General features: G+C 48.0%; 1 protein-coding gene across 1 annotated transcript; it reads right to left on the bottom strand.

Moving 5' to 3' along the window:
* Positions 1 to 18,210: 18,210 nt before the first annotated feature.
* LOC149337364 (uncharacterized) lies at positions 18,211 to 19,219 on the bottom strand. Its single transcript, XM_089554404.1, has one exon. It carries the CDS (start codon positions 19,087 to 19,089, stop codon positions 18,211 to 18,213), a length of 879 nt encoding a protein of 292 aa, XP_089410530.1. The 5' UTR covers positions 19,090 to 19,219.
* Between the last annotated feature and the right edge of the window lie 4,745 nt (positions 19,220 to 23,964).

Genomic DNA, 23,964 nt, shown 5'->3' with positions numbered 1-23,964 from the left:
GTGTGTTGACGTCACACATCAGAAATAATTGGCCGTTAGACTAATAAACACCTCGTCTTATTGCTTCGCATGCCACAGATGTTGCGGGTCATGTAAACGCTGAAGGCCTGTAGGAGGACGGAAATTTTCAGCCGGAGGCGTAGAGCCCCCGAAGATCTAGCTCGACGTGCGTAAAAGGCCAGAAGAAAATACGAACATCGAAGTTAGGCTTTGAGTGTATATCCTGAGTGTATATTGAGTGTACATCCTGGTGATTTCGTATTTACTAATTGACTGATCGCTGCACGGAGCCTATCCCATCTGTTCTCGAGAAGTCAGGCGTGCGCACAGCTCGACCCTCGAAGTCTACATGTCCTCTGCTTGCGGCGTTTGCAGAAACACAAGGAGCAGACGTGTCTGTGCAGATGACACGCCGTCTGCAAAAACTCCGCGTTTGGAAAAGGCATCAACGAATGGTGTCCACGAGAAAAGGAAACAGCCAGGGAAACTGAGCGCTACTCATTAAGTTTTCTGTCAAGAACAACGAGCACTAAACAACCAGGCAGCGGAGAAGCGCGTGAGAAGTCGGTGTCGGTACCAATTGCAGCGGCGTGGAAGCTGGAAGCGTGCAGGCACGTTTGTCGCTAAACGTGAGTGTTTTGCTTGTGTACAGCACACTTTTAAAAATTACTTGGGAAAAGTAACTAAATTACATTACCAAATACTATCGTGAAATCGCACGAATGCAAGTTACTGCTGGTTCTAAACAATAATGGAAATACAATAAATACTTTGGAAAAATGATTAATTACTTGAAATTTCCTTGTGAAACTTAATGTAACTTAGAATAACGAAACGTTGGGCTAGTTGGATCGAACTATACGTCATAGCGTTAAACAATGAAGACAAGGGAGAAGAGGACAGTACAGGCGCTATCTTTCAACTGAAGGTTTATTCACGGAAATATATACAAACAGGGATAAAGGAAAAAGAATCAAAGGCAAGCTCACACAAGACTTTCTAATATTGGAAATTCGCTCTCTTGTAATGCGATAGAGGGAGTGCTGGCGGACGTGCCGCCTGTCTAGTCCGCCTGTCTTCTTCTCTTCTCCCTTGTCTTCGTTGTTTCGCGCCATGTGAAGCTTAATGTGAAGCTTATCACATTAAGAGAAAAAACTACAGAGAATGTTTACTACGTTCGAATCGAAGCGAAAGCACGGACTCGTGCCGCGTAGAAGACGACGGTGAGCAGGCAGTGCTGCGGGACGGAGCAGATGGAAGTTGATGAAGACGACGCTCTTCAATGCACAGCGCGAGATTGTGGTGCAGTTTAACACGAGGCGTGTTGGCTGCGGCGATAGCCTCTCGCTGAGCGGCCCTTAAAAGAGATCGGTTCGCGCAGCCGCGGGTGGGACTTCCAGTCATGTATATTGATTCAATTTCTTTTCCATGGTTTGACCTCTAACTCAGCTGAAGGTCAAATTTTCACGCTGCACTGTTGAATCCCGAGGTCCCGTAGTGAAGCATTCGCTTCAAAAAGCCCAAGACTGGATTAGCGATCCGTCCCTTTCCCTTTACACAGCAAAGTATAAGTTCCTCAGCTCGCGTCGTTGTTAACTTCTCTCGAATGACTTGTCCATATTTGGTTTGCTTGCGCAAGGGTGGGCAATGGTGTATGTATGCGTGGTTTAACGGAGAATAAATCAGTTGCTAATGTAGCGGCTGTCAATGCGTTTGTCTCTTCTTCGTGGATTGTCTAGTGTTAGCGCGCATGGTTCACCATACGAATTGTTCACAATCATACATTTGTCACAGCCATCAAAGAACATTTTTCTTATTCTTGTCATTGACATTTTTCACATTTCAGTTGACGCATCTAATTTTACTCCAATTACTATCTCACTCATTGCCCTAGTCTCTAGTTCAGTCTTTTAATACGAAATTACCATGCTTCAAATTAAGCGAACACCGCACACGTATCAGTACATCATAAACCTAAGACCTTTAACACATGCGCCTACCTTTAATTCACATTGCAAGACCTCTTTGCAGTCATTTTCATTCCATACACACGCGCGTAACGTCATGTGTCACGTGGATTTTTCGACGCAACGCCGCCGGAAGGACGCCTGGTTTTCTGCTGAACGATAGCCTCAACTCTGTCTCGTTAAAATAATCCCTAACGGAGGTGACAATTTAGTAAGAGCGTCTGATACCATGTGATTTCCTTATACACCCTGTAGGCTCAGAGCTTTGAACATGTCTTACGGAACATAGTCTTGATTTTTTAGAGAAAGCAAACGACTACCTAAGGGGGTTTCAGGTAGCTACGTAGTGTCCGCTTGGAGGTGGCAATCAAGAACTGCGTCGGCGCAGTAAAAAAAAAATGCTTGGCAGTCTCCGGCTTCCTATCACTACCCAATCGCCGCACCCTAACATGCCGTTTATTAAGCTGTCAACCGTTGTTGTTGTTGTTTTCTCTGAGGCAATGGCACATACTCACGGTGTGGGATGCAGATCCAAATAAGGAAAAAATTCATGCGGACTTATCTGAAGCGGTTCATTAATAACTCAGCCTTTCCGGCACTACTTCGCATGTCGTCACCTTCATCAACTTCCGTCCGCTCTCGAGTGAGTCCAAAAGGAAGAGAGCGCGGGCACTTGCGGGTGCGGGCCCAAGTTCGAAAGAAAGAGAGAACAAAGTTTATTGGTGCCTTGTGAGAGAAAAGCATACAAAAGCTGTATCTTACCGTTACTCAAGTATTGGGCAAAAACATGGAGGCTATCGAAGAGGGCTCGGCATAAGTTATGGACGACGCAGCGAGCTGTGAAAAGAAAAATGATAGATGTAACGTTAAAAGACCGGAAAGCGGCAGAGTGGGTGAGACAACAAATGCGGGTTAATGACATCCTGGTCGAAATAAAGAAGAAGAAGAAATGGGCTTCAGCAAGGGATGTAACGCGAAAGCAAGATAACCGCTGGTCCTTAAGGGTAACGGAGTGGTTTCCAAAAGAAGGCAAGCGTAGCAGGTGCGGTGGAAAGTTAGGTGGACGGATAAGATTAAAGAGTTTGCGGGGATACGTTGGCCGCGACTGGCAAAAGACAGGGTTAATTGAAGAGACATGGGAGAGGCCTTTGCCCCGCAGTGGGCGTAGTCAGGCTGATGATGATGGTGATGTGACTACACGTGTGGTTCGCACAGGTCGGGGGGTCCGGGGAACCATTGTGGCAAACGGCGGTTCAGGCATGGTCGCTCAGGTGTCGCTGAAGGGGAAGCTCTGTGTGAGCCAGCCTCATCTCGCACAGAGTTCAGGTTCGTACGCTTGGCCGGATTGGTGGAAAAACAAAAGGAGCGTGGAAGTGCCCTTTCACGAGCATGCATCACATCACACGGGCATCGAAAGATTCGAACCACGAGCTTCAATTATTGTTAGTTTGATTGAACCAGCAAAAAAAAGCTAATGCTACCACATTGTCAACTGGTATTGGTGATTAAGCAAATTTCAAATTTTAAGCAAGTGAACCGTATGGCGAGAGCGCTCGTGCCCAAAATCCAGCGCAGAACATGTTATCGACGTGCGCAGGATGACTGTGACGTTAACATTTCAAGGCGTATCTTGTCTCCGACATAAGAGGACAAACTGAAATGCTTTATATGGCCGGCGTGTACATTTCTACGGAAGTTCATGGCCCCTCATAGGCCAACTCTTTCCATCGTTTTCGGGCAGGTGAAGATGTCGTACTCTGATACAAAACAAACCTTATTCTCAGCAGGACGGATGAGGACAATCCAAGTTTAACGGAAGGTGCGGTTTGTATGCCGCCTTTTTCATATGGCTGCTTTGCGCTATGTATAGGGTGTTTCACACACTTTTCACAATTTTAAAAAACAAGCTTTTTTGGTTAGACAACAGCTTTTTCAACATAGCACTGTCAGTGGTGTAGTGTATAAGAATATAGCTAAGACGTGTAACAGAAGGCTGGTTGACCAATATTGACTTTTTGGTTGACCTTTTTAACTATTAGTATTAGGCTCCTTAATCATTGAGGGGCGGGTAGCCGACCGTAATGAATACCAATATCAGTTTTTACAAATTCGAAAACGCGGTTATCCTCGTCCATAGGCCGACACACTCACTCATTAGTGCACTCATATCGGCTGACTCACACTCAAGGACGTGAGTGTGAGTGTGAGTGAGTGGTCGTTTGTGTGAGTGGTCGTGAGTGTGAGTTTGAAAGAGCTGATGTGAATGTGAATGGTCACGAGTGTGAGTGAGTGGATGCGAGTCTGAGGAGAGAAGAGTGTGAGTAGAGGTGAGTGTAAGTGGACATGAGTGATGAGCAGATGTGATGGTTTATGGTTTATGGGGGTTGAACGTACCAAAAGAGCGGATATGAGTGGCTGTGAGTGGTTGTGAGAGGAAGTTAGGGGGAATGGATGTGATTGGTGGGTTTGCCATGTTTGTTTCTCGATGATGGTATCCGCTTAGGTATTTTTGTTGTTGACAGCCGAGCAAAGCAAATATTCACTTCAGAGCGCACTCGAGACAGCACATGACTTCATGCCGGTGTCTTTGGACGCCTAAAGCAAAGTAAAACGCTGGCATGGGAATAGCAATCTTTCGTTGATGTGTGCCTTACTAGCTCACCGCTGGCATGGGGCCAAGATCTTCGCTGGTGCAATGAGCCGCTACGGGATGTGTCAGATCCTTCGATGGAATTTCGCGTTGCCACTACTAGAAAGACATATGTTTTTTATCACGCCTTCCACACGAGTCGGGCTAATCTGCGCAGAGTTCCAATACTTTCTGCTGATACCATGACTGCCCTCTTCTCAGCAATAACTAGCGTATGGTTTGATCTCGATCACCGCAGTGGACGCGTAGGTTTTTTCTGTGCCCAATTGTGTGCATTGTAGAGCTCTGCTCTGGTCGTAATTTTTTTATTAGACCGGATTCGGAACCGGCAGAACCTTTCATTGCCAACGCGAAGAACCTGACATTCCTGGCCCGGCTCTTGAACTGCACAAGCGCACCGGAACCCCGGAAACGACGCAAAAACAAAGCGCGCTTTTAGGTAACGCCAGACGTCTCGTTTCCATCAGGTACTAAAGGGAACCCTCCGTCCCAAATCAGGCATGTGGCTTTTATTTCTTGTGTGCATATCATATGAGACATTGTGATGCTTTGACGCTGAGGAGATAGTCGAAGTGGTAAGATTTGATGTTATAATATGCTCCAGAAATGCTTGTTTCGTGCTGATGGTTACGAAACGTTGCGGCGATTTTAGGCAGTGGTTACAATGTTGCCACCAAATTGGCCGCACAATTATCGATTGGTTGAACGTAAAGTTCGAACTTGATTCTTCTGTACTTAGGAAAGGGGTCTAAAATATAATTTCTGTCAATATTGCCATATTTTCGATTGAGAAAAAGACTACAAAAGAAAAGCAGTACAAGCGAAAGCTCACAAGGATGTGGCTAGGGGCGAAATTTTTTCTTCCGCCTAAAAGTATCCTGCTATTGAGTACTGCTGATACTGAGAAGGCAGCGGAAAAAAACCACCCGACGATCACCACTGCCAAAAATGTGAGGAAAACAGAACCGGACGGTGGGGGCAGGGGTATAAAGGGTTAGCGGTAGGGAAGCAGAGGGGAACTTTTCATAATTAGGTGGAAGTGTTCCGACATGTGGACACTTAACTGCTCAGAGAACAGTATAGAGCTGAGGATTAAGCTCTTAAACGTTCTTCCCCAGAGTACAAAAAACCGTTTTTTTTTTAAGGTCGTGAAAAGGCTCCCGTCTGCATCATGTGCGAGTAACGCAGGCTGCCCTGCCAAGTCAACGAAGGCATGCAACCTTTCGATGCATCTGTGCAAGGCGTGTTTCTGAATTGTAGAGCAAAATTCTCGGCACTGGCGAGTGAACTGGGCGTGTGAATGAGATTATGTTTTATCTTGACATGTTCAATATTGTAAGTTGAATAATTTCTTTTTGCGCGCTCCTATTTCAGCAATTCTGTCCCCACTAATATCGGACAGCATAAGGAATCCTTTGAAACGAATGGATTGCCTTTAAAAACTTCGAGATAGGGCTTTTTCTCAGCAACATTTGATTCAGAAGGGCATGCACTGCAAAATGGCTCAGACGGTAGCTGTATACGTATACTGCCGCGAACAACGTTTCCTCGACCAACAACCCATCAGACTACAGCAGAATATCTAGGTGTAGTTTAGCGCACTCACTCTGCCTCTGCAGCCCTTCGCACGCACAGTCCTCAAGCGAGGACACTGCGCAGGTTTCTCAGGCCTCCTTCAGACAGGAATTATGTGCTTCGCAGACAACGTACTGCAATGTCCATATGTCGGTCATGCGTACCTGCTCTTGCTAGACGAAGCCAGCCCTGCTTTTAACTATGCCCCAAAGTAAGCCGAAGAGGCTGTTGTAAAGTGACTGATAACGTTCACTCCCCTTTGGATCATTTTTCCGCAGGAAAAGTCTGTATGTATTTAGCGCCCATTCCAGCCATTTTCTTTCGCGTGAGGAACTCGCTCTGGGTTTCAAAAACATTCTCGATTTCCCACGCAGCGAAAAGTATTCATAGTAGTCACTTGGCTCTAAGGTGTTCATGCATACTCACCGACACGTCATAGTCAAGGAAAAACTTAATATTGTTACTTGAACACTATACAAAAACGTGTCTAAGCATCCTAGCTGTTGACGCTGAACAGGCACTTATCGCCTGTGCAGGAAGCGCGGAAACACACATGCGTAACATTGGTTCCGGAAAGATTCGTGATAAGCGAACACTTCCTTCGAGCATCCAAACTGAAAATTGGCCAAAGAGACTGAATGAGCACCGGGTGTCTCACCATCACATCTGTGCGACTCAGGCTATGCTAAGGTTGAGTGAACGTTATTGTAATTAGTGCACATGAGCGTAAGCGAATGGTTGTGAGTGTGAGTGAGTGGTTGTGAGTACAATTGAGGGGTTGTGACTGAGTGGTAGTAAGTGTACGTGAGTGATCATGAGTGTTAGTGGTCATAAGTGTGAATGAGTGGCTGTCAGTGTGAATGGACATGAATGTGAATGTGAGTGAGCGGTTGTGCGTGTGAGTTTGAGTGAGTGGTTGAGAGGAGCGACATGGGTGCGAGTGTGAGTGAGTACTTGTGAGTTGTAGTGGTCATGAATGGGAATGTTAGCGAGTGGTTGTAAATGTGAGTGGACATCAGTGTAAGTGCGAGTGGCCGTGAATTTGAGAGTGATTGAGCCAACCCTCATTGCGCCGAGATATGCCCTCGCCGCTGTGTCCCAACAAATTTTGGATACATCGCGCGCAAATGTATGCGCCTTCGAGAAGCTTGCAGGCAAAGCAACCACTGCAGTGCACGTCACTCGTCGAAATGGTCAGAACTTATTGGGCCACTACAGTGGAAGTAACCGCGTTTTCTCAATTTTAAAAAGTGATATGGACATAAATTACGGTGGGTTACACGCTTCTCGAAAATTAGGGAGCCTAACAGTAAGAGTGAAACAGTTAAGTATTAAATATTAGTTAACCATACTGCTGTTAGCACGCCGGTATTCTGATGTACTACACCGCTGGTAATGAATGCCGGAAAAAACGCTCTTCTAACTCGAAAAGCTTATTTTTAAATAGCCGCATTTCCGTACCGACGAAAACCTGCATGCCCTGGTAGTCAATACACTAGATCAATGAAAACCTTGTAGAATAATCCAAGCTATGACCCGAAAGAATTTTATTTATTAATACTTCTGCGATCTTTCGCTCACGGCCAACGCCACCGACGACGACGACGACACCTGCTTTTCTGCGACACGGGCCCATAACGCTATTGCGTTAAAATTGTGTACAGTCTAAGGTGACACACCCTGTATACTGAGGCCTCCTTCAAAAGTGTCTTTGAGAGAGCGATGCCAGCAGATTTCAGGCAAGCGTGGAAGCGGTTCACGTGTTGGCGTGTAACTTCTAGATTCTTAATTGGTTGGATGGTTGAGTAGGCGGGTAGGAACTGAAATCGGAGGTCTGTACAACCCTGGGAGACGTGCATGCCGCAGTCGTCAATGTATTGCCGCGCCTCGGAGCAATGAGAAAATAAATTCAATTTCGGGAGCTTGTGTGGCAAAACATTGCTAGAGTATAGTTGTTGCCGTTCCAGTCTGTTTCTACTGAGGGATTCAGTGCACTCAACATGTCCTGAAAATATTAATAAATAACCAAGGCCTAGCGCCATATCTAAACGATACAGAGTGCTCTAAGGAAATGTTTCCTTCAAGCGCATAAAGGACATCCGACATACAAGTTCACTGATGCAAGCTATTGGCCACAGTGCAAGAGATATGTTACTGAAAACCATCTTTAAACTATGTCGATGCAATAATTTCATGTGAATACTGGCTTCACTTACGTTAAGGCAAGTAAAGCCCATGAAAACTCGGTAAGGTTAGTGTGAACTCTCATATATAGTTGTCATGTCCTATCCAGCGAGCTCAGAAATCATTTAGTACGGGTAAGGCTCACGCTTGAAAAGACAAGCTACCCTGGGGTCATTTACAAAATCTCTTGCAAAGGATGCGGTGCAGCGTATATAGGCGAAGCAGGGGACTTCGAGAGACGTATCAAAGAACACCAGCGTTACGTCAGGAACGAAAAAGTGACTTCTAAGATTCCCGCTGAACACCAGAAAAACACGGGCCACTTGATTGATTGGGACGCCGCGGGCATACTCGAAAAAGAAAAGCCTTTATCTACTCGCCTGCTCCAGGAATTTCTTCATGTACAAATAAAAAGCCAAGTGATTAAAATAACACGGGGCAATCTACCAGAGATATGCATCCGCACGAAACGGAACGTTTTTCTTACATATGCAGCAGCACTTCTCGTTTTCATCCTGTTGTGAACAAGGAACCCGTATTGCTGCAGAAACGTCAATGGTTTTATGTTTATTTTCTTCTTGTATGACTGGAGTTTAAAGAAGAGAAACAAGGCCTCGCCACTGCAATGCGTCGTATCTCATCGCTCCATGACCCTAGACTTGGTGCAACGGCACGGCAAGCGAGCATGGCAAAGCGGAAGCACCTTGCCATGAAAGTAGTTTTTCGCGCTGCGATGCACGCACGTCGAGCTCCCGACACGGCGCACGGAGACCCGCGAACATCCAGCTGCCTTCTTTAGCAGCGAGTGTCAGCGGCGAAACCGAGGAACGCTGCACCTTAGAGTTGGATAGATAGATGGGTGCAAAAAACTTTACTTGCCACTTATTTCAGATTTTCGTGACCCTCACGGGTCACTGGGAGCCGTGGTCGACCGTTCTTCCAGGATGCCACATTTGACTGCTGTCATCGTGGCTAGGCGTACGAGAAATCGATGCGCTTCCTCGTCCTGGCTGGCCAGGAAGTGCTCCCTCAGCGTCCCACTTTGGTTGTCTACGCTTGGGTCTGCCTATTGCAGGTCCATGCAACATGCTCTAAGGTCGGTTTACCCTGACACCACGGACATTCGTCCAATTATTGTGTAGGGAAAATCTGTAGAGCTCATCAGGCGTGTTACAAGACAGCGCGAGAGTGAGGGAGATGGCTGTCGTCACACGAGGCACACGAGGCGCACGAGGCACTCTCGCAGGCAGCGCCCGACGCAGGTGGCAGCGCCACGGTGCGACAAGTCCGCGGCTCCGCGCACTGAAACCATAAGCCGTGTATTTTAGGGCGAAAGCCTTTAATGGTTGGCGTCCGTCCGTTAACAAAGCGTGTCACACGCGTCTAACTCGGGAACTAAAAAAGATAGAAGAAAAGCAATGAATGCTTCAGATAAAGGAACAGATGAACCTAAAGCCAAGTTTGATGACTGTAGAATAATTAGGTAATTAATTATAGGCAAAAATGTCAAACAGCGCGGACGTCGATGTAGCCACGTACGGGAACGATGTGACGTCGCATCCACCGGAAGTCGTCACGGCATAGTGAAAATTGTCACAGAATGGCCGGAAAAACATCGAATTTGAGACAAATTAGATGGAAAACGTGCCATTAATCGTAAATAACACTCAAGGTTCCAGAAAGATGTGTAATTTTGGTATCGATATAACCACGGGTACGGTGTGGCGTCACATCCACCGGAAGTCTTCACGGCAGTGTCCTCGGCTTTCGCCTCGCAACACTTTAGTTGCCAGAGTGTCCACGCAATATTTTGAAAATAACTACGTCCGTACGTATGCCTGAAATCGGAAAATGCGCCTAGAAGTGCTACTGCGGCAAAAAAATAAAGGAATTGCTCTGAACTTACGCCATTCGAGAAGATTTGAACGTAAGGATTGCACACGTTCCAGGTCGTATCACCCGCACCGCTCACGGAATATCACACGTGTGCACACCTTTACATAATGCGCACTCAAGAAGCGCCATGCAATGCGTTGTCACTGAGCCACACACTCTGGACGCTAGCCACCCGGCTGCTTCCCTTCCATAGGTAATCAGACGCGGATCAACCTAACCCGGCACGGCTACCGTGGGACGAGTAAACTGGACTTCAAGCCCGTCTGCTCGATGCAGGCTCCCTGTTGTTTGGTCCCAGGAGGGCGCACTTCGACACGCTGAAAGAAACACCGTAGAGTATCCCGGGATAAGCTCCATATCCGCCAGTATGCGTACAGTATGTCGCGACAGCGCTTGGTGAAACTAGTGGAGGGAACTAAATAGTGCTGTAATGTCTCAACTATAGAGAGCAATATGTACTTTCGTGTGACGAGTTGGTTCGTTTTGAATTAAAGGATTACACTTATGCAAAACAAAGGCAGCGAGAAAAAGACGTAACGACAGGACAGAGCACTAACATCCGTATTGTTTTATTTCTTAAACAGCTGGTTTTATCTCCAAGAAAAATCATCGTCATTGATGGTATCCGGAATACACAAGTGCCTACTCGGTCAGCAAAACCGCCGCCTAGTAAGATATGAAAGGGCGTTTCAACTTATGTAAGAAGATAAAAACAAAGGTTTCTTACGGCTCTCAAAAAGGTTGCAGATGAGGATGATGCACTTACGAAGTGATGTGCACCAAGCGTGGACATCACTGAGTGAAAGTGAGACGTTACGTGGTCACTGGTCAGCCCTAGTCAACGGCCCAATGATACGTCGTCTGAATCCATCTTTACCGCTCTCCACCGGTGTGCATGCGTAGACGGTACCGACGCGGTATACGTGTGCCTACAGGTGGCTAACAGGGTCCGTCTGGCGCCCTCAGAGCTAATTGTCCAAATGTAGTGCAAACGTTATTTACCTATCAATTTATTCATTTGTATGTTCAGTCATTTATTTATTGTTTACGGTTAATGGGGCTTAACGTTCCAAAGCGACTCAGGCTAAGAGGGACGCCGTAGTGGAGGGCTCCGGATAGTTTCGACCACCTGGAGTTCTTTCATGTGCAGCGAAATCGCAGAGTACACGAGTCTGTAGCACTAAGCCTCCATCGAAACCGCGTATTTCGGGTCAGCATCCGAGTACCATAAAAGCTGGGCCACCGCATCGGCTGGTGGGCTGGGTGTGATGACGCCACAAGGTTACGTGACCTAGGTGGCTCACCTAAGCTTCTTCTCCGGCGGACGGCCACCTCTGCCACCCTACGCCACTGGACTTTGCACTCACAACGTCGACTTTCTTTGTAACGCTGGGTTTAACGCTGTCGCGTTAAAAGTATCTCTGTGAATGCAACTGAATATCCTAGGCAGAAGCCGCGTCAATCATAAACACATGCACAATCCGTGGTGCGCAATACATGGAAGAATTAAAAACAGCAGATCGTGCATGTCTAAAAGGGTTAATTATTTGTTCAGGCAAGCACATGATTTTTCGCTTCTCTTAAGCCCGTAACGGCACTGCACAACTCTGGGCTACACACAACAAATGCGCACTCGGAAACCGGCGCTCATTGCGAAATGGCGGCGCGTCAGGGGGGGCGCGCCGACGACGAACACAGGCTATTTTTCTGTGATGCCTATGTTCAGGCGTCGACCGAGGAACTAGTGGGATTAGTACGCGCACTTCCTGCAGTGCAAGTGGAGGTCCCTTGGAGGTAGGTGATCTGCTGCGCAGACCCGTTTGTTGCTGGCCACACCGCAGTAACCGGGCAGCCCCTTCGAGCGAACAAAATATCAGGGTTGCGCGAACGCTCGATGCGCTCGCAGACAACATACAAAAGCTGGAAACCACGTTCACTGCTCTCTAGGCTTGTGAGGTCGTCCGGAGCGGCGCAATGGAGGTTCACATCTGGGCGGTTCCAACGTGCGCCATGTTCCCCAGGGGTAAAAAAAGTACTTACTGCTGGCCTAAATAGAGAAAATAGTCTTCATCCACCGCACCGCCAATCGAGGCTCCGTCCGAGGCGCTCAGTTAGCTTGGCACGCAACACCAATCCCACGATTAAGATGGCCGTGATATGATAGTGCTGATCTCGTTTCTAATGACTTGCGGTAAGCCGTCTAAATCAAGACCTGCATCAATGACAGCAAGCATACACAAGTTCTGAAGCGTTGGTGCTAAGTGCAACACGTGCTGGTCCGTCATCTCCTCTTCCTCCTCAGAAATGTCCTCGATATGCTCTCCGTCCTCGAGAATTCTTTGAGGCCCGAAGCCACCGAAGACCAGCACCCTCTCTCCAAGCACACAGCAGCCGAGCGAGTGCCTCGCAGAGGGGCCTGATCCACTTGGCATCACTTTAGTCCAGCACGACTTCTCAATATCATACTTGTGCATGTCTGCAAAGCAGGCGCCCAGCAGATCGTTGTAGCCGCCGAAGATATACAGCTCTCTATCGTACACGAACGCAGAGTGACACTCGCGTCCCACCGGGGCCATGCCTTGCACTTGTGGGCGCACCCATGTCGCAGTGGTCGTTTCCAGATAGTATAAGGAATTGTCATAACGCTCGTTGGGTCGCGAGCCTTCTAGGTTGCCACCCCAAATGTACATGCGGTTTCCAATGGCGGTCGCCGTGTGGCAGTAGCGCCCGAGGGGGGCCTCTCCGCTGGTCGGGACACGATGCCACTCTAGGGTCTCGAGGTCCAAAAAACTTACAAAGTTCGATGAATGTCTGAGCAATCCCCCAAAAATGTACATCCGGTGACCAAGCACGCACGCTGAGTGGTCGATGTTCGCTTCCGGGATTTCGCCGCTGACGTCCGGACAGCTCCATGTCATGGTTTGGGTATCGAAGCGGCACGGACCGTTAGTGACTGGGCTGATGTGCCATCCACCCCACAGGTAGGCGGAGTGGCCGTAGGCTACAACGCTGTGGCCCATGATGTTAATCGGCTCACCTTCGGGAAGTGACCGAGGCTGTATCCTATCCCACCGGTACGAGACGGGGTCGAAGGTGTACGCGTCGATGAGGCATCCTGAGATTTCATCACTGCCCGGGAACCAGGTGTCGTAATAGTCGAACGAGTAGGGCTTGCCTTCGATGGTGACAGCCTTGTCATAGAGGCGTCCTGGAATGCCATTCAACCTCGCCGTCCACATTTTGCAATGGCAATCAGTTCTTAAGAAAGATGAATCCGGCCTGCTTTCGTTACAGCTATCGGGAGCACGGTGAAATCAAACCTGGTAGGCGTTGTTCGTTTTTTTTTTCAGGTCTTCTTTTCACAGAATGAGCTGCTCGTGCGCCGTCTGCCGGAATCATGGCTTGGTCGGCTCTGTTCATATCTGCACGGGGAAAAAGTGAGGAGGAAGACGTGATAGGAGGCTGTCTTCGGGGGAGTGCCAGGCGAGGGGAAACGCTCGCACTGCGGGCGGTGCATGCGCATGCGCGTGCGAGCGCGACGCTTATCGTATTCCTCGCCACCTCTGTTTAGCGCATGGTTCGGTGTGATGACGTGACGCGTGAGAAATATTTAACCACTTGGCTAATGAACATCTTGTCTGATTGATTTGCATGTAACAGTTATTGGGGCCCTGTGCACGTGCAATATTTCAGGCGGGCAGGATATTTCAAACGGAAGAGGGCAGAGTCCTCGACGACCAATAGCTGTACAGCCGGCCAAATCTTTAGCTGGCGTACGCGACGGCCGCTTTTTTGCGCTCCTGCATTTTGCGAGGAAGCAAACTTGAGGAAAGCTCAGTATTTTTGCACGGGCTTAATTAGCTAGTGGTTAGATTTGATATTTTCGCAAGTTTTCTCCGTCATACGCTGCAGGAGCACTGAAAACGCTGCCGTCACGCACGCCAGCTAAAGATTTGGTCGGCTGTACGTGCGACTAAGGCCAGAAGAAAATAAACACCACAGCTAGGCTTCTATAGGTGGAACCGTGAAGTAGAGTGTATAATGCATTCCAAAATCTAGCCTCAAACGCACAGCGCACCAAGGTCGCTGATATTACGTGATTCAAGGCCACGCATCGCCGCTATCTTAGAAAAAAACCTTTGCTTCTCCTGTAACCTAGAGTAGAGTAAGCATGAAATGTTTACGGGCATAACACATTGGTTGTAAATGGTAATATTCAAAATCTTGAAATGGGTCTAGTGTTCAATACACCACACATGCTGTGCACTGGTCCATGTGGACGCAATCGTTTCCTGTAAGTGTCTGGGGAATCTCTTCCGTCCTGCCTCGTCAGCTATAGTGCGGGCTTAGGTAGGCAGCCGCGAACCGTGGCGGCCTTGTCGCTTTCGGGAGCGGCCGCATAATCATGGCGTTGCCGGCAGGGGCGAGCAGTCTTCTGCAGTGGCGTATCACTCGCAAAGCGATCGCTTTCCGCAAGACGCTTCCTACCTCTCCTTTCATCAGGCTCCATTGCTCGGCTTAAGCAGCTGTGACGGTGGCGGCATTGACATGTAGGACGATACAGAAGCGTACGTGGACACTACGAGACACAGGCCTGACAAGAATGTATATGCAGCGCGTTCGAATACTCCGCGAGCGTGTATACACCTGCCTGCCAAATGGGGAAACGTCATGAGCTTAAGGCCCAGCGGCCGGTCTTTTACATGCGTGAGTGTGGGACCTCAGCGCCTTCCTTGGGGACGGCAAGGAAGCAGTTTTTCCGCCCAAACTCCTCTCGCCCTGGAGCTCCCCTCTTGCTCTAAGCGACCCTCTCTGTTAGAGAGTCTTGCTACATCTCGTACGGTGCCCGGATGCTCACGTTTCAGTGCCCGGATGAGTGGAATTCAGTGCCCGGATGTTGGCTCTCGGTCTCCGCGTTACCTCACCACACTGGCGACAACGGGAGCTAAAAGCATTTCATGCCTAAAACACGAGCCTTCAACCATACGTGCCGCGAATTTTGTCGCTGCAGTTTTCATTTTCATTTTTCATTTTCATTTTAATACCTTAAAGACCCACTGGGGGTATTACATAAGGGGTGGGTACAAACAGTCAAATGAACAAGTGTTACGTTGAAAAATGGTTGGTAACAGCTTCGGCGAATGTGGATGGGCATGAGATGGTAGCGATGTCATTGGAGAGGTCGTTCCAGTCTACAGAAACACGGTGAAAAAAAGAAGCGGCACAGGTAAAAGTACGGGCACGGGGGCGAAACACTTGGAAAGGATGACGAATGTGGTGGGATATGCCGGCTGGTGGGGCAATGTAGGGAGCGCAGCGCAGCGAACTATGGAAAAATTTATGGTATAGGCAGAGGCTAGAAATACGACGACGAAGTGAAAGGGGCGCTAAACTGGATTCCGCTTTTAAAGATGTTACACTGATATCGTACGAATAGGAGGAATGAATGAATCTGGCTGCTCTGTTTTGAAGTGACTCGAGTGCATTGATAAGGTAAACTTGATGAGGGTTCCAAACTGGCGATGCGTAATCTAACTTTGACCTGACAAGAGATTTATATGCTAGTAATTTTACCTGTTGTGGGGCGTGGTGAAGATGATGTCGTAAGAATCCGAGAGTTTTATTAGCCGAGGAAATGACGTTAGTAACGTGTGTAGCCCATGATAAGTTGTTACACAGCGTGACGCCTAGGTATTTGTATGATGAAACGGACTGCAGGTGAACGTTAGCGACTACATATGGGAAATCAAGCGGGTTACGGCGGCGGTGGAAGGACAAACGTTTACATTTATGAGGGTTCAGTTCCATTAGCCAACGGTCGCACCATTCCTGTATGCGGTTTAGGTCATCTTGAAGGTATGTTCGGTCGGAGGCGTTAGTAACTGTGCGATAAACAACGCAGTCGTCAGCAAACATGCGAATATTAGAGCACACATTGGTCGGTAAGTCATTAATATAAATTAGGAATAGAAGCGGGCCTAGTACAGAACCTTGAGGGACTCCTGATGTTACTGGTAGCGGATTGGAATTTTGATTGTTAACAACGACAAACTGTGAGCGATTAGTCAGGAATTCTTCTATCCATTTTACTATGTCGGGGGGCAAGTTCAAACGGGAAAGTTTTAGGATTAAGCGTTTATGAGGTACCTTGTCGAATGCTTTTGCAAAATCCAGGAAAATGGCGTCGGTCTGTAGGTTAGAATCGAGATTAGCATGTAAATCATGAATGAATAGGGCTAGCTGCGTTTCACAAGAAAAACCTTTCCGAAAACCGTGTTGAGACGAATGGAAAAAATTGTTCGAGTCGAGGAAGTTTATGATATGAGTATAGATGACGTGTTCCATTAGTTTGCAGGGTACGCTAGTAAGGGAAATGGGTCGGTAATTTAACGGCGAATCTTTGTTACCTGATTTGTAGACTGGAACGACCTTTCCAGTTATCCAATCGTCCGGTAGTTGTCCTGTTGAGAGTGACTGGGTAAAAAGTAAGCATAAGAACTCGGAACAAATATCACTAGTGTTCTTTAGAAGTTTCGAGTTAATATTGTCTACACCAGATGAAGATGAGATTTTCATGTTTCTAATTAAGGACGCAATACCCAGTGAAGAAAATGCGACTACCGGCATAGCATGCTCAAAGAGTAAATTAGATGTATGAAGTTGCGTTTCGGTTTCATTAGTAAAGACGGATGAGAACGCTGCGTTGAATAAAGTAGCGCACTCAGAGTCGGTCATAGCCGCGCCTGATTCGTCTTTGAGGGTAATCGCGTGTTCATGATGAGGGTTAACGGCTTGCCAGAACTTCCTGGGGTTATCGCTGAGCATATTAGGAAGGTCTTGATGAAAAAAGTTGTGCTTGGCGTCATGGATAGCAGTTTGATACGATTTTTCCGCAGCGCGGTACTTCGCCCATGCGCTTTGCGTTCTATAGGCTCTTGCTGAGCGGAACAGGCGCTTCTTTTTATTTTCCAACCTTTTAAGACTTTTAGTAAACCATGGTTTGTGTGGATTAGCGTGGAAAGTTATTTGGGGAATGAATTCATTGACTAGGGCATGAAGTTTATTCTTAAATGCTAGCCAGTTCTCATGAATACTTCGTGAATGAAAACTTGAGGAAAAACTTACGAAAAACGCTGTCAGTTCGGCATTCATTATATCGTAATTACCTTTGTTGTAAAGGCGGATTGTTTTATTGTATTTTGGGCGCCTAATTGCTTTAAGGTCGATGTTGACATGCATAGTTTTGTGATCACTAATCTCAGGGAGGTACGTAATGGGCTGAACGCTATCTGGGCAATTAGTCAGTAATAGGTCTAAAATGTTCGCACAGTTTTGTGTTACGCGCGTAGGTTTGGATATTACTTGAGTAAGGTTAAAATTGTAGCAGAAATCTAGAAATTCCCTTGCTTCGCCATTATTAGTTGTCGGTGCGGGCTGGTGCTGCCAATCAATATTTGGAAAATTAAAGTCGCCAAAGAGGAAGATGTGTGCGTTAGGGTGCTTCGTGATAAGTTTACTTACGGAATTATTAAGCTGACAGGAAAAATCACGAGAGTTATGTGGAGCCCTATAACAGACACCGAGTAAAATCGTGTGTGGTACAGCGTGGCAGTGGAGCCATAAGATTTCCAGGTCGGACGAGTCGTCAATTATCGACATTGATAACTGCTGGCTCACCGCTATCAGTACTCCCCCTCCTCGTGAGTCCTGGCGGTCTTTCCGAAAGACTTGGAAGTCTGGCAAGTCAGTTAGTACTTCGCTGTCTGTGATGGCACCGTTCAACCAGGTTTCGGTTAGTATCAGTAGATTGCTGCTCGATGACAAGACAATATTGGAAATAAGTTCGCGCTTGGAAAGGAAACTACGTATGTTGGTGAACACAGCGGACAGGGGAACATTTTTGGGGCGGGTTTTTAGTTGTTTGCGAACAGATGATTGCTAAACTGGTTGTGGTGTAGCGATTGTTATTTCTTTCACAGTTTGCGAGATCTCATCAAAAACGTAGCGCCTGGGACCGATATGCAAGGTTTTGTAGCGTAGGGCAAATTTGTCGGAATTAGCTTTAGCAAAGGTGACTAGCTGCTTGCGGACGCTACGAACTCTGTGGGAGAAGTCTTCGCCGACACTGAATTTCGTTCCTTTAAATTTGCGGCCGTTAGAGAGTATCGTGTCTTTGATTTTGTATGAAATAAATTTGACTATTATTGGTCGAGAGCGGTTGGGTTCATGGCGGCCGAGTCGGTGGGCACGTTCTACTTCCTCAGGATGAATGGTTAAGCTCAAGTGTTGAGCGCAGTGACGAATGACCTCTCCCTCAGAGTCCGCAAACGTTTCGGAGGGGTTAGAATCGGGAATTCCATAAAATATGAGGTTGTTACGGCGGGATCTATTTTCACTATCGTCAATGCGGGCCTCGAGGGTTTCAATCTGACGAGATAGCCGAGTATTTTCAGATTTTATAATTTCTAACTCGGATTTTATGGCTGTCATGGCTTCCAAACGTGTCTCAAGATCGGTCATGCGCTTACTTAAACCAGCTATAGCACCGTCAGTGGATATAAGCTGGTTTTTAAGGCCTTGCACTTCGGAGATTAGTTGAGTTTGACCGGCGGATAACTTTTTTAGTTCTGCGAATACAGCCTCGAAATTGTTAGGTCCTGGGTTAGTTTCAATATCGCCTGCCAAGATCAGCAAGCAGCGAACAACATGAGCACATTCAAGCACAAGAAAAATGCAGCATTGCGGGCTCGGCAGCTGCACTAAGAAATAATTGCTACTTTTTTTAGCATACAAGGAATGCGGATAACTAACCTGCATGATGTAGACAAACGGATTAGTGGTGTGCACGCTTGCACAGCCACCGAGCCCACAAAGCGGTGAAGGCGGTCGATCGTCGCTTATATTTCCTGTGGCTGATGTTGCTGGTGATGAGGCTTTCCAGGATGGGCCGGGGAAATGGTATCCAGGGGGAGGCGCTGCCGGGCATGATGAAGTGATGACGTCGGGTTGGGGCGATGCGAAGATGCGATCGTCACTGCAGTAAACTGCAGGTGGTAACCGTGCTGTCCGTTTGAATGCAGAATGTAAAGATTTATACTAGACTAAATGGAGCACAAACAATAGGTTGGAAGAAGTAGAGCACTGCACGGGCCTCAGTCTGAGGCCCAAGCCCGGCCCGGGCCCGAGACCTGAAGCCCGAGCCCGGCCCAGGCCCGCGGCTTCAAGCCCGGGCCCGGCCCAGGCCCGCTAAATCATCGCTCTAGCGAGCCTGGCCCGGCCCGTGAATCCCGGAGTGAAGCCCAGCCCGGGCCCGGCCCGGCCTGTTTCACAGTAACGTGAGCAAGCAGACTGCCACTAGAGCGATAAGAAACTGGCTCATAACGGTTCTGGAGCCACAGTTCGTCTTGCAGAAAGTTGGTTCTTTTAACCCAGAAGGATGTGATTAAGAGTAGTGCTCGCCAGGCCCGTCTTTTAGACAGTGATCTCGTGTAGGTGCGCAAAGATAAACTCGGAAGTTCCGAGAGCCAATAAAAAGGGCTGCATACGTGCGGTATAGACTACTTTGCATTCCCCCACGATTTTAATCAGTTATATTTTGCCGCCCACGAGGTATAAACATTAAAGCTGCCTAGAAAGCAGTGGGATGGCATTTTTTCAGTGAACGCGATTTCACAGGTTGAACTCATAGCCGAACTGATCGCCTTTCAGCAGAAACGAAAAGCTAAAAGGCTTTAGTATTTCATGGCGTGTGTTTTGAATGCTAAGAGTACTAAACTAATATGTTCTTCCCGAATGCATTTCTAATAGTGTATAGGTATGTTTTGGGATGACGAACGATCAATCGTCAATTAAGACCGGTTGAATTTTACTCTTACTGGTGGAGCAGAAGATAACGCGCGAACCACGTTACAGGTCAAAACACTTGTCATGACAACCAGGCTGATTTGGTTTGGTTTATGGGGTTTAACGTCCCAAAGAGACTAAGGCTATGAGAGACGCCGTAGTGGAGGGCTCCGGAAATTTCGACCACCTGGGGTTCTTTAACGTGCACTGACATCGCACAGTACACGGGCCTCTAGAATTTCTCCTCCAAAGAAATTCTAGCCGCCGCGGCCGGGATCGAACCCGCGTCTTTCGGGTCAGCAGCCGAGCACCATAACCGCTGAGCCACCGCGGCGGCTACAACCAGGCTGAAGAAGCGAGGAGGGACAGATGTGGTTATGAGATGAGATTTACAAACTCTCGCGAGCTTTTGTGGCTATTTCATTTGCGAGAGGTTCCGGTCAGCTGGTCAAAAAGAAAATCAAACGTGCTTTAGTTTGTGAATTTTCTCACATTAGAAAAATATAGCTATAAAATAAAAGCTATGCTTTGGGGGCTTAAGGGCCCAAGGGAAGTTAGGCTATGAGAGACACCGAATCAGAGGGCTCCGGATCATTTCGGCCTCCTGGGTTTCTTCAACGAGCAATGATACTGCAAAGTACATGGCTGTGATGCTTGCCGCTTAAATAGAAATGCGGCCGCCGAGGCTACGAGCATACCCTGGTTCCCCGGCTCAGTAATCAAGCGCCTTGACCGCTAAGCCACCACGGCGTGGAAATAAGGAAATAAATAAGTCAATGAATAAAGCTTAGTTTTTTTTTTCTCAGCGCGTGCTATAACCCATAGCTCATCCGTGTCGCTGCTCCAATGCCGCAGTAGTGTACAGTCAGGGACAAAAGTCTCCGGACGACGTGTTCCTCTAAAGAAGCCGATAGCTCTGGTATTAGTCGGCGGCTGGAGACCAAACCTGTGGAGGTAAAAGCTAATTTTTTGTTCTTTGATCTCCACAAGTGCGAGCTCCAGCCGCTGTCTGATAGTAGAGCTATAAGCTTCGATTGAGGAACACAAGGTCCAGAGACTTTTGTCCCTGACTGTACTTCTCTCGGCAATAATGAATGAATAGTCGGACACCAGCCGTTTCTGTACGGACCCAAGCCCAGCTCGGGTACGCAGTTTTAAGCCCGAGCCCGGCCCGGGCTCGCAACTTCAGGCCCGGGCCCGGCCCAGGCCCGGCAAAACGGATCATGCCCAGGCCCAGCCCGGCCCGCGGGCCGGGCCGGGCCCGGACTTTCGGGCCGGCCCGAGCCCGTGCGGTGCACTAGGAAGAAGGGCCGCTTTAATGGTAATGTACCTTTTTATCCCAAATGAACACTAAAAATGGTTTAAGGATTTATTGGGGTTTAATGTCCCAAAGCGACTCGAGCTATGAAGGGCGTCGTAGTGAAGGGCTCGGGAAATCTTCCGGAGGCTCCGGAGGCTTTTCTGTAAAGTGCTTCACCCTGCAGTTTAAAGCAGCAGGGCATATGATTTATTCGAAGCATTGGGATTTAAGGACAGTGAAGGAAAAAAAATGGACTTTAAGCGAGTAGACATAACCAAGCGAAGGTTATCTGACTGGTGGCTAAAATCGGGACAAGAGTGAGATTTCGCGAGCCATGGTTAGGTGGCGTGAGCCACCGCCCCATTTAAACGGTTCAGCCTTATTCATCCATCCATCCGGAAGGAAAGGAAATGGTCGTGGGGCTATCGGCCTGGGTGGGAGCGCTTTAGTCTTCGCCAGCACCCAGCAGATAGCACACCGCGTCTGCCATCGAACTCGTTTCTCTTTGCGGCGATAGCGACCGCGTTTGCCTGTCGCGGCCTTCGCTTCCGGCGCCGTCAACGGGTCGGCTCGATGCCCGACCAAGTGGAAGGCTGCTGCGGCTGAGCGCTGAAGGCGTTGGCGGTGTCAAGTGGCGTGAGACCCGGTTTGTACAGGACCTCATTCATCGGAACGCGCGTTCCCTGTGCAGGGTGACTTCCACAAGCACACTGCTGCTGCCTTGCACGCACGCGTTGTGCGTGGCCTGCAAAACGGCCATCTGTCAACATGACGCCGAAGGCGTTTGTCCTCTGGACCGGAAAGCCTTCGACGGTGAAGAGTATTCCTTTCACCGAAAAGAAGATTGGGAGTCTTCAAGTAAGTGTGCTGTGCCTGATTAGCAGTTTCATTAACTGTTAGTTTACCAAAGCTGTCGTGAAGCGGAAAAGTTTTGGCGCACGCGCGCCTATATTGTTTTAGCATTTTTTTAGCCATAACATAAGATACCTATGAAGCGTTATCTCATTAATTTTTTTACACCCCGCCGCGGTGGCTGAGTGGTTGCGGCGCTCGGCTGCTGGCCCGAAAGACGCGGGTTCGATCCCGGCCGCAGCCGCTGAATTTCGATGGAGGCGAAATTCCAGAGGCCCGTGTACTGCACGATGTCAGTGCACGTTAAGGAATCCCCAGGTGGTCGAAATTTCCGGAACCCTTCACTGCAGCGTCCCTCATAGCCTGAGTTGCTTTGGGACGATAAACCCCATTAAACCAAACCAAACTTAATTTTAAAGGGTTAGCGCTACTGGTCGCGTTTCAAGCCTCCCAGTTATGCTGATTCATCTTAAAGCAGCGCGAAACACAGGACGTAGAGGAAGAAACGAGAGATTCCGCGGACAGAACGCAAAATAGCGGCCTCAGCAACGACGCAGTATTAGAGCTTTAAACTCTACTTCTCGCGTTTCTGGTTTCAGCGTTCTGCGTTGTAAGCACGGTGTAAGAATATTCTTACACCGTGGTTGTAAGGCAAATCGTACCCAAGTGGTTGTCATGGTCACCGATGCGGTTACATCATGGAATATAATAATAACAGGCGGCAGCTTTATGCCCGAGCACCACAACGGGAAAGTTAATTATGTAAATCCACTATATATGTATCCCTGTGAGGGTGCGGTTGCAAGCTAGTTAGCTAAACATTGCTAAAAGAGCTCCCTCTAATTTTGTAGCTCTTATAGCTTTTAAGATTTTGTCACTTTTATCCGGCCCTGTAAACCGACCTTGACGTCGACTCAGCTAACAGCTTGCCTCGTGTCTATTTAATGTGCGTGCACCTTTCGAATCAACATGAGTTGTAAATCAGCGCCTGTCTTGTACGTTCCTCTGCCCTATATTTGCGCTCTTCCCTTTTAGCAATATGATATCCGTGTGTGGCGGGTATCAAATTTTGTCCACTAAGCCCCGACATTCGTGCAAAAGCTGTGGGCCAACTTTTTGCCGCAGATTGTTCCGGATGGGGCCATATACTACAGCGTTTTGTGCAGCATAGCGTTACTAGTTAAGTTCGAGCCTTGCTCCGGGCAGGGATTCGAACCGGCACAATACGTACTCCAATTCCGCGTCTTTACGAATCTTCACATGAACATTGAGGCTTAACCGTTCGCCACAGAGTGTTCAGGGCGGTGCAATACGATTTCGCGTTTCGTGCAGCATAAACTTACTATTTATTTTAGTCTAGCTCGTGGTAGGGGCTTGAACCGGCTACCTATGTTAGGTATGTTAAATCTCCATTTTCGATCGCTGCCTGAGCGTCGGCTCATTTTTTGTTTTATAATTCCAATCGGTTAGATGCAAAAATGCGCTAGCTTTGGGTTGCAGCAGTGTGCCTACAAGTGGGTGGCTTTGCACCGACGTTATTGAGGCCGTCATCTAGGCGAATAGGACACACAGTGAAAGGCAGTGCGCTTACCTGGTTCGCATATCGCCGCAGGCTTCAATGTTCATTTCTGAAGCCCAGCGTGTTTCAGCAGCATTGCACACGTGACATCTAGTGCAGTCCATCTGTGCATCGGTTT

The sequence above is a fragment of the Amblyomma mixtum genome, chromosome 7, assembly GCF_055824585.1.
Source record: "Amblyomma mixtum isolate Tamu chromosome 7, ASM5582458v1, whole genome shotgun sequence".
Classification (NCBI taxonomy): Eukaryota; Metazoa; Arthropoda; class Arachnida; order Ixodida; family Ixodidae; genus Amblyomma; species Amblyomma mixtum.
Note: the sequence above shows the minus strand (reverse complement) of the source record. Positions and strands in the feature narration are given on the sequence as shown.